Source organism: Magallana gigas, chromosome 2, assembly GCF_963853765.1.
Source record: "Magallana gigas chromosome 2, xbMagGiga1.1, whole genome shotgun sequence".
In the NCBI taxonomy this organism is placed as follows: domain Eukaryota; kingdom Metazoa; phylum Mollusca; class Bivalvia; order Ostreida; family Ostreidae; genus Magallana; species Magallana gigas.
In genome coordinates this window covers 29,521,358-29,532,610 of record NC_088854.1, presented here as the reverse complement: position 1 = coordinate 29,532,610, position 11,253 = coordinate 29,521,358, and the positions used below count along the sequence as shown (strand labels likewise).

The window sequence follows — 11,253 nt, the reverse complement described above, 5'->3', positions numbered from 1 at the left end:
ACTTGTATACACAGTATAACTAAAATTAGAACTTCCATCCGCTCCCCTGGTTTTGAAATATCGCATTGACATATAACGACCCGCGGGGATGTACACTTGTATACACAGTATAACTAAAATTAGAACTTCCATCCGCTCCCCTGGTTTTGAAATATCGCATTGACATATAACGACCCGCGGGGAGCGGATGGAAGTATATTGATATATACTGATTTATACAATCATTCTGCATTAAATATAGAATATCATGCATTTGCTCACACCAAACTGAAATATCTGCAGTGTAATACTAGCAACCAAAATAGATTTTCCACTTTCTCAAAATTACATCAAACTCGTAAAAAATAATTGAGAGCATGCATATATCCCGCTTTGAACAAAGAAACCATGTTTTAGAAATGATACTTTAAAACGACCTAAAATATAAAATTTTCGTTTAGCATTCCACCTTAAAACAGCTACGTATACATTTGTTAAATATTTCTTTAGAAAAGAAGAAGAGACAAACGTATTTGTTATAAAAATGATATCATCATGTTTTTATTGACATTCATCCAACATGTAAATACACATGTATCTATTCATATTCAGAAATCATAATCGACTCAATATTGCGCAAATTATTTTAAAGCACGAGACAAAAAGCTAACCAATGATATTCATTGAATTACATACATATTTAAATAATACATACAGAATCAATAAAAATACACAATACCTTGAAGCAGTCTTAGAATGATGGCAATGAAGGACTTATGAACACAATGGTCACTTACTTTAAGGCAAAGACTGCGTTATCACGACACTTGCATGTTCAAACTTTAGTCATTAAAACGATGCATTATAGGATAAATTCTCACAGGATCATAAATTAGAGGCACGGAAGTCAAATTTTAGAATATTATACTTTGATGTAAACTTGTTAGCAGATACACATTATAATTTCCCTAATGTGCCATGTTTATCAACGTGAGACCCTGATTTAGTACTGTATAAAGGGTATTGTCCTTTACAAAAAAATAGATTATTGAGAATCAAAAATTTTGATTCCCAATAATCTAAACTTTTGTAAAGGACAATATCATTGCAAGGGAATGGCAAAGTAATATGTACCCGTAGCACCCTATAATATTACTTACATCAAAATTATGTGCATACAGTTATCATACAGCTCCCGTATCGTATCATTTAAGTTTTTAACACAATGAATTCTAAAGTGCAAAATGCATTAATTCAAGTGTAATGGTTTATTGTTAATTATTACGAGTCATTAATAATAAATATTGCGATATAGCTATTGCAACAAATGTAATAAATAATGTTAACTGCAAAATCAGCAATGTTATAAATTCATTCATTACTAATTTAAAGAAAGAAAAATATGAGCATTTTTTAATAAATTATGCATTATATCATATAAAAATATAGCACATGCACAATTTTATGGTGCACATTTTTCCATGTATCAGTTGATATGTTTCATTGATACAGCAGGGACTGAATTTAAATTTGCAATCATTAATAAATTATGATATCTGAGAACTGAGAACATGCAAATATACATGTATATCCATTGAACACAACAATTTAAGATTTAATGGCTTTAAAAAAGCATGAACACAAACTAAAACCCAGGTACAAATGTAGAAAGTCGATTTTGTGGAAATTCTTAGTTCTCCAGAGTAACTTTTTGATTATGCTCTCCCTTTTCCTCTAAAACTCAGTAATCTGAAATTGATTGAAATCATATGTTTAATACAAAGTGAATGTCTACATACTGTTACAATAATTCGTTTGATGAAACATTCTTAACTCAGTTTTATTTGTTAAAATTGGCCTCGATCTGACAAGATGCTGTTACATTTAAAATATTTAATCTTTTTAACTACTTTTGAAAATTTCGAAAGACATGAGAGATATTGGAGTTCTTGATTTATTTGATATACTTCATATAGACAAAACACATGTATGTGTATTGCAAAATTAACTAGTAGTGCATTAAAAAATATGATAAATATGATATTTCATGTAATACTTTTGTCTTAAAATTTTCGATTGTATTAATTTCTTTCTTACTTCATCCGATTTTCTGAACTGTGTGACTTGAGGTCTCTTTATCTGCAAGAATCATTACAATAAAACATCAGATTAAAAAAATCTGAAATACACAAGAAATTAGTTTTACATGTGCATGTGTGTTGAATAGAGAAAGGATAAAGAAATTCAGCTTTAATTAAACATATATTTAGTTCCATTGATCAATACCTGTTTCTTCCATATTAAAAAATATAATTTAATTTCACTTAAAAATTCATAATCCAACAGTAAATTAATCACTATTAACTTTAATGGAAATCATTAAAAAGCATGACAATACGCAGAAAGAACCCATATGAGGGAGTGCCTTTAATTTAAGCACACTAATATTTAAAGATAATTTAATTTCACTAAAAAATTCATAAAACAGTAAGTTTAGCAAAATAAACCGTAATGGAAATCATTAAACAGCATGACAATACGCAGAAGGAACCCATATAAGGAAGTACCTTTAAGCACACAAATATTTTTACAAAAATTATCAACATGCTAACGAACGACCACTGATTAAAGCGAACCCGACTGAATTTATCCTTAATTGTCATTGTATGATGCAATCAGACGTACACTACTTCTGACACACAGACAGAAAATTCCTGGGGGACACTCGCGGGCTCTCTCTTTTATTAAACCAATGGTAAATTAATGAGGACTTCGGTATACAAAGAGGTCCCCGACCTAAAGGTCTAGACGATTAGACAAATTGTGTATCAATTCACTCGGATAAGCCATAAACAAAGCGTCCATCTTGTATCATTTTATGAAGCTGACTATGTAATTCTTATCTATCTTAAGTAATGTCTTGCCGAGTAAAATATTATTTGATTTATACAAAAAAGATAAATAAAAAATGCCATATTTTGATTTATTTGTTTTTCAAAACCAATATTTACAATTTGAATTTTCATTTAAAAAAAGTTAAAGATGATTGTCAGTAAAATCTATGAACTGATTGCAAAATAGCATGAGGAAATGATGACTGCATGTACAAGGACGTTTTATTTTCCTATTAAACTGTCAATTGTCGTGTAACCAATGTAATTTTTCAAAAGTCACGTGAATCTGTTTGATATCGTGATACTGATCTTGGGTTTAAAAAAATCAAATTGAAAAAAGAACAAAAATGATGAAAACCACGCATAAATCACTAAGCTACTAACACTCGCAAATATTGACTCCATATAAATACGTAAATATTTATCTCCACAACTATTCACTCTGTAGCCTTTTAAACACATTACCATGGTTACCTTGGAATGCAATTTTTAAAGGCGTTAATTCCCGAAAATGAAAAGCACAGCTTAATTGATTCATTTAACCACTCATTTTTTACCATGCAGATGTTAAAATCCTTTCATTTACTCGTCTTTATATGATAGTACCTGCATATCATAGTTATTTTCTCGTAACTTGGATTCTATGTGTGCGTAGGTGTTGGCGCTGGCTTCCGGTTTCCAACTTCCGGACGTATCTCGAACTTCCATATATCCCTGATTTTCAACTCCCTAAAATAAAAAGAACAAGAGAAAATGAATAATACTCTAATATCAAGAAAACAGATAATAGTGTATACTAAGATAAGATACCACACAGTGAGTTTTGCTGTGTTATAACCAAGAATTTTAAAATTGATATGTTATCAAAGAAATTTCTCAATTATACAGCTTACTTTGGACGCATCTCTTCCATTTCTTCCGTTGGCACTGGCAATTCCCGTAGGAGTGTACATCACTTCAGAATCCTCAAAGCTTCTAAGATAAAATGATATTTGCATTAATAGCAGAGTAGTATATAAATTAATCAGAAAAAGGTTTGACGATTGGCGGAGCATTTTTTTCTTCTGATTTTGACAGAAAGAAACAGAGATCTTTTTTCACTAACTGATGTACAATATGAAGTCTACGCAATACAGTAACAGATGTATGTTAGTGATCCAGATATTTTCAAAATGAAAAAAAATATATTTTTGATGTTTGTACAAATTCATCCATTGTTCTTACACATCAGCAGAATTAGAAGCAGTCCTACAGCACATAACTATAATGATGAATAGAAGGACCAGGATCAATGCCCCGAAAGCGGAAGCACAGATAATGACGGCCAGCTCCCACGTCATCACTCTCTCCGTACAGTGAGTACCCTCGTATCGGAAGAACTCCTCCTGCGTACACCTTACAAAAGAAACAGAATTTGTTTGAATATGTTGTTGCCTATATTTTGCCTAATATGTTTGAATATATGTTGTTGCCTATATTTTTGTTTGTATTGTTCACCATTATAAGTGTTATGAGACGTATGTCTTTTGCAATAAAGAAATTGAATCGATACAGGTTTATATGACCGAATACACAACGTCGAAGCACTGTGTGCTTACATGCAGGTGTTAGTCGCAAATGTTGTACATGTAGGCACAAATGTAAACACTTGATATATGTAATCAATGTAAAAGTATATATACAAAATTTCTATTAAAAACGTTTTAACATTACTGATTGCGGCATAAATGCCAAAAAATATGTATATACTCCACAGAAAATGAAATTCACAAAGAAAAAAACCCCCAACAAAAAACTGTAAGTTTTGTGGGTGGTTCTTGTTTTATCACAAAACTGCACGAAAAGACATAGCAAACAAATGGGTGAAGGCAACAGATGGTTCTTATCAACATGAAAACAATAGAAAAATCCATTTCGTCACATAGCTTAAATTAATCGAACCGCACCTGCATTTAGAGGAATAGGATACCCTCTCTGATTGGATTTCTGTTTCTACGTAACAGTGGCCATGTTTTCCACAGTCTATAGGTTGATGGTCACAGTAGTACATTATCGCACATGTTTGAGTAAAAGTATCAGCTACGCAAACAAACCCAGGCCGACCCACCAGGGCACTGGCACACGCATCAGAGTCACATATTTGTTTGGACGCCAAAGCACCTGTATATGATGTATAAAATGTAGGACTCTTAAAAATATCATATTAACATTTTCATACTATAATCGTATGAAATTGTTTACCAAAGTACAAGTACTGCATCTGAAAACAGTTCTCTTATTGTACGGCTATTAGATTCACTTTTTATTATTTTTTTTGCGTGTTGTGTGACAAAAAAGGGTTATATATATAAAAAACACAAATAGAAACCTGTGAAGTTATCCTTAGTTTCGTTAAGATAATTCACATCGATATCATCTACATTAGATAGAGCGGTGTACAAATCATCGCTGACACTGGACCCATTAGAGATTCCTTTCTGAGCATCAATTCCAAATGCAGTGTCTACAGAGATATACGACGCCGTGGCGGACCTGCAATTTACAAACCAATGCCACATTCGATACAACGATAAAATTTATAATACATAGTTTTAACCAATGTGACTTCTGAAGAAATAATGACTTTTTTGACTCATGACTTTGTACGTACTTAATCTACATAAAAACAATTTTTGTAATTTTTACTACATGCAGATAATTAATCATAGGGGAAACAAATGATTCCCTTATTAATTATAGAAATAATTTTCTAACAACTTTCGGTTTCAATATTGGTTAAATAAAATATTTAATCAATCAATCTATAACAATTGCAAAAAATATGATGGAAACTTAAGATCTTATGATATTCATATGAAGAAAAAAATAAATGAAATCGTTTGTGTAGGGTTGAACAAAAGGGCTATGGGTCACATGGCTCACAATAAAATAAAATCAGCTTTATGGAATCAAATACAGAATATCTGGACAATGTAAAAAAAAAACCTTGTACAAAAATATATTGAAACTTTTTTTCTGGATAAATTATGTTAAACGTTGAGCCTCTTTGTAACAGGATGATATCATAGTCATATCACCGACTGAGCACCGACTGAGCATTGCAATTCTCAAATAGATCTTAAACATAAACCTCTCGTAGGGCAATGAAATTGTCCAAGGGCCACATTCTACAAATTAAGAATCAACAATATGTCAAATATGCCAGAAGCTTGCATTTAAGTAATGCCGTATATCATAACATTTAAAAATAACTAAAAAAAATTTTCCTTTGTAAAATTTGACCTTTCTCCTAATTAGGACCACCCTATGCCCGAAGATCATGCTTTAGTGAAATTTTAAAGTATGCTATCTGATTTTTTCTAAAGTTACATCTTTTTTAGGCCAAAGGATTTAAATACGATTTTTAATGATTGTCCTCTACCTATTCCAATGTAAAAGTTTAACCCCCCCCCCCCCCTTGTGGCCCGACCCTACCCGCGAAGATCACAATTTCAACCAACTTGAATCCAAACTACCTGAGGTTGCTTTCACTAAGGTGCAGCTTTTTGGCTCACTGGTTTTTGAGACGAAGATTTTTAAAGAATTCAACCATATTGTGGCCCTAGCCTACCTTCGAGGATTATGATTTAAACAATCTTGAGTACACCACTAAATACACTTGGGATGCTTCCACCACACCATCACAGCTTTATTGGTCAATTGAATTTTAAAAAGAAGATCTTTAAAGATTTTTCTCTATACCGTCATATGTATAAATTTGACCCAATGTTGTGACCCCACCCTACCCCCGAGGATCATGATTTGAACAAGCTTGAATCAAACCCTACCCTTGAAGCTTCTACATCAGTTACAGCATTTTTAACCCAATTTTTTTTGAAAAAGATTTTAAATGTATATCTTTATATATTTCTACGTAAGAATTCGACCCCCCCCCTCCATTTGTAGCCCAATCCTTCTCCCGGTGACCATATACTGATTGACTTGAATCTACACTCTACACTACATGATAATGCTTCTACACAATTTACAGCTTTTTTGGCCAAATGTTTATTGAAAAGAAGATTTTTCTTCATATATTCATATTTAGAATATCAATGACCCTCACATTGTGGCCCACCCTACCCCAGGGGATGATTATTTGAACAAACTTAAATCTACAATATCTGAAGATGCTTCCATCCAAGTTTTAGTTTTTTTGGCCAAATGTTTTTTGAAAAATACAAAACAATTTGAAATAATTCCTTATTATCTCTCCTTGAAAGAGGCAGTGTCCCTCCATTTTAACAAACATGAATCTTTTTCACCCAATAATTCTTTGTGCTAAGATTGTTGAAATTGGTCCAGTGGTTCTGTAGAAGGAGTCGAAAATGCGAAAAGTTTTTAGATAAACGGGCAGAAAGATGCATGGACGGACGCCGGACAAAATAGCATTCAAAAAAGCTTTCAGCCTAGGTGAGCTAAAAAAACTGCTTCATGATACCTTCATCAAAAAGTATTGAATAAACCTCAAAACAACTAATGGTTGATCATGAAAGAGAATAATAAAAGATTTAAAATAATTTGAAATAATTAGAATCATACATGCTCACCTATCATAAAAAACAGACTATATATAGAGAAAATTCTAGGAAAACCTAGGATTCGTATCTAGGCGAGGTTTAAGTGACATTTAAAAATAAACAAATGGAAGTTACACACGTCAAGGTATAGATTATAGATTCAAATACCGGGTGTTGGCCAGAGCAAACGAGTGAGTCATAAAACCTTACCTTTTACTTCGTCCGCTTCGGCAGCTGCTGTAAAACCAAATTCATAAATATTTTTCACTTTCACAGCGCTATATATAACATTTGTTTCACGTGGTCACAGATCATGCTCTAAAGGATAGACTAGCCATAACGAATAGTCAATGTATCTTGCTTTGTTGATATGACATGCTTTTCCTAGAAACCGTTTAGTACTTGGATGTTGTAAAATGATAAAAATGCAAACTAAATGGCATGCTTTACAATTTTTTCTCTCTCCTGGCGGTATGAAATTATTGATACCACTTGCGTGTTACTTCACTTATGAATCTATCTAAAGAAATTGTAAAATCATGTTTTGTTGGGCCATAGATTAGGCATGTATTATTAGGAAAAGGACAGGGATAAACGCGCGTTAAATAAATGTGAACATCTACTCGATCACGCGCACATTTAAGTGTACTTTATTGTTTGTATTATTATTTATATTTATAGTGGCTTATATTTTGAATTACTTACGATCATTTGATACAATTTTAGATTGAAAGATATAGTAATTTGTACAAATACATGTACAGGTAATATAATATGTACCCTTCGTCGATGCTTTTTACCCTGATGTATTTACAATCGTCGACAGAACTGGATACCACTGAGAGCTATTAAAAATAAAAGGAAAAAAACTCAGTTAATAATAAACATTAAAACGTGTGGGCCGACACTTATAATTGATAAAAATCGATATTCTAAATCATAAATAACTAAACATCCAGTGATGTTTGTTTCTCTCTCTCTCAAGTGCACTTGTATACCTGATGTACGCACCTTGTTTTCAATGGTAGTTTTGTTGTATGTGCAGTCAGTGAACCTCAGCTCAAACGTAAATTCCAAAACAGCATTTTCTTTAATAAAGGTTTAAAAATTCAAGTAAAATTTTTTAAATGAGAGAAGAGATGTTGCATTAATTAAACAGAAGGACCATAGAGTGTATATGGCAACCATACCTGTATCAGGATAAACAGGCATCATTTGATAGGATTTTGTTGTTGTTGATGGTTGGGTTGTTGTGGTGGATGCTCTAGATGATCGAGTTGTTGTGTTTTCAACGCTTGTAGTCGTTGTTGTCTGGTTTGTTGCTTCTGTTGAGTGTGTACTTGTTGCTTCGGTTGTTGTGTCCGACACCACCGTAGTGTTGTTAGAATCTTGTGTTGTTGTTGCCTGGGTTGTCACTTCTGTTGAATTTGGTGTTCCGGTTGATGTAACAGGCATTGGTGTTGTTGTGTTTGAAGTTGTAGTGTCACTAGATCCTTGTGTTGTTGTTGCTGTCTCCTGAGTTGCATCTGTTGAACTTGTACTTGGTGCTTCGGTTGATTCAGTAGAGGTTTGTGTTGTTGTTTCTGGAGTTGAACTATTATCTTGTGTTGTTGTTATTACTGTAACAGGAGCTACAGTAGATGTTGTCATTTCAACACCCTCACTTGTTGAAACCGGGGTACTATGTGGTGTTTCTGTGGTTAGTGTTTCCAACGAAGTGGTTGTCTCAGTTTCCTCAGTTGTATTTACTGTTGTTGTTGGAATCGCATCACTTGTTGTTAAAGTTGTTCCAGAAGTCATCACAGCTGTAGAACTTTGTGTCGTCATGTTGTCGATAGTCGTCTCTGGTGACTGTGTTGTGTTTAAATTATTCGTCGCTGTTGCTGTTGTTGTTGTAGTTAAACTTGTTGTTGATTGTGATGTATCACCAGGCTGTGTTGTTGTTGTTGTTTCTTCGGTGGACCCGCTTTGTAATGTTGTTGTCGCTTCTGTTGTGTCATTTCCGGCAGGTGATGATGAAGCCACATTTACATTTTCTGTTGTCTGTGTTACATGAGGAGATAGTGTTGTTGTTGTTGTTGTTGCTACTGTTGTTGAACTAGTCACTGAAGACAAATTGGATACTAGCACAACAGCCGACATTATTACTGCTGTAATATTAAAGTTTCATGTGATTTTAATGCACGCATAATACTAGTATACATTTCTCATTAACTGAGCATAACTGCACAATGTAGAAATCGATTTTTTTTACTTACATATATGTATACCAATGTATTCATATCTCGTTAACCTGGTATTTGTGGACATTCTGAAAATAAAATGTTGAAATTAACTTTGTCATACAAGATTTGATTCCCGTGTTAAAGTCGTTAAAATTCTCAAAACATGTCACTTGCTGCAAAGGGCAAGGAATGATGTAACCTAGGTTAAATATCATTAATATTACCTTGATAGAAATTCAATAAAACATCAAATTAACTTTTGACACCCATTTTTACCTTAATTTAGTAAAAGTAAAATCCTAATATAGAAGTTGGATGATGGTACGAAATAATTGTGTCTTAACTATGTCTTAACAAAGTTTATTGCTCATTTATATCGATGTAACTAATATAAACTCGGTAAACAAATTATCAGTTGTTAAACATGTTAGCACGTAGAAGCGGGATGGCTTTTTACCTACGCCAAAAACGATTTAGAGCTTTCACATAACCACAGCTGCTTCCCAAAGGAACATTGATCTAATGCCATAAGCACATAATATAGAGAGATATATTCAATTTATCCGACGCTAAATGGATTCAGGAGGTAAATCTGTTAAATGTGATCAAATGGCGAGTCTTGTCATAGTTATACAAGTTTGCTTTAGATACGAGCATTATCTCTTACGGACAATTAACGAAGAAAAGAATCAAGATAAAGAACTATTCATTACCATGTCATGACAAACAAAGTAACTTATAAAGGATCTAGAATGAACTTTATGAAAATCAATGTTAAATACATTATTCACATACTTCCTTTTCCCCGTGTATTTTCTTTAACTTTAATGAAATGAAACTCGAGTACCTTACCTTCAAGATACGCAATACAGTTTCCTTATATCACAATGAAAATCTCCCTTTTTAGCAGGAAAAAGAAATAAAGCGCAGATAATCACATCCTTCAAAGGGCGCTACCTGTGCACGAACTCAACATCCTTGCCACACTTTCTAAGTGACATCAGTATTAGGAATCTCCTATATTCAGAGTATGTTGGGGAGAGAGGGATAAGTGGATCCACTGGGTTACGGTAACGGCTACTGTATGGTACTGATAATGTAATTTACCCCTCTATCGGTCATTAAATCAGTTCAGGCGCTACAGTGTCTTCCTCTTCTTTTTCCCCTCTTTCGCTGTTTACCTGTAATTTTAATTATTGCGCGTGTGCTGAATCAATACCTGTATTCACCACCACGTTTTTATCGATTTTTCCATTTCTCTCTGTTTAAGGCCTGTGCCCTTTTACGACATTCTGAGTGTTCAGTAGGAGGAAAATCTAAATTTTTATCGTCGACGAATTTTAAAGGATGATGTCATAAAAATCTTTAATATCATCTTGTTTTACAATTTTTATGGATTTAGTGTTTGTACAACAGTTTTTGATGATGAAAGTGCAAGTACTAAAATTCAGGTATGCACATTTGAATGTTTGTCAAGGCGCTGAAAATTACAAGATATTTTTTTTTCGGTGCACTGCTTTGGGAAAAATACGACAATAAAAGAGGATCATATAGAAATATGATTTGGATACTGTTTTTTGTCCTGGAATGGTTTTT

At 33.1% G+C, this 11,253-nt stretch overlaps 1 protein-coding gene across 4 annotated transcripts; it reads right to left on the bottom strand.

Moving 5' to 3' along the window:
- Positions 1–511: 511 nt before the first annotated feature.
- LOC105340115 (uncharacterized) lies at positions 512–10,866 on the bottom strand. 4 transcript variants are annotated; one of them, XM_011445999.4, is made up of 13 exons: positions 10,510–10,866; positions 9,691–9,743; positions 8,623–9,582; positions 8,444–8,520; positions 8,213–8,277; positions 7,643–7,669; positions 5,242–5,405; positions 4,820–5,033; positions 4,098–4,268; positions 3,767–3,845; positions 3,480–3,602; positions 2,077–2,118; positions 512–1,728 (listed from the first exon to the last, which is right to left on the bottom strand). In XM_011445999.4, the coding sequence occupies exons 2-13, from the start codon at positions 9,740–9,742 to the stop codon at positions 1,714–1,716; spliced, it is 1,989 nt and encodes a 662-aa protein (XP_011444301.3). In that variant the 5' UTR covers position 9,743; positions 10,510–10,866; the 3' UTR covers positions 512–1,713. The 4 variants fall into 4 exon arrangements, with proteins under 4 accessions (XP_011444301.3, XP_011444280.3, XP_034303781.2 ...); XM_011445978.4 differs by having other exon boundaries at positions 3,767–3,848; positions 10,510–10,865; XM_034447890.2 differs by lacking the exon at positions 10,510–10,866 and adding an exon at positions 10,453–10,476 and having other exon boundaries at positions 3,767–3,848.
- Positions 10,867–11,253: the final 387 nt, after the last annotated feature.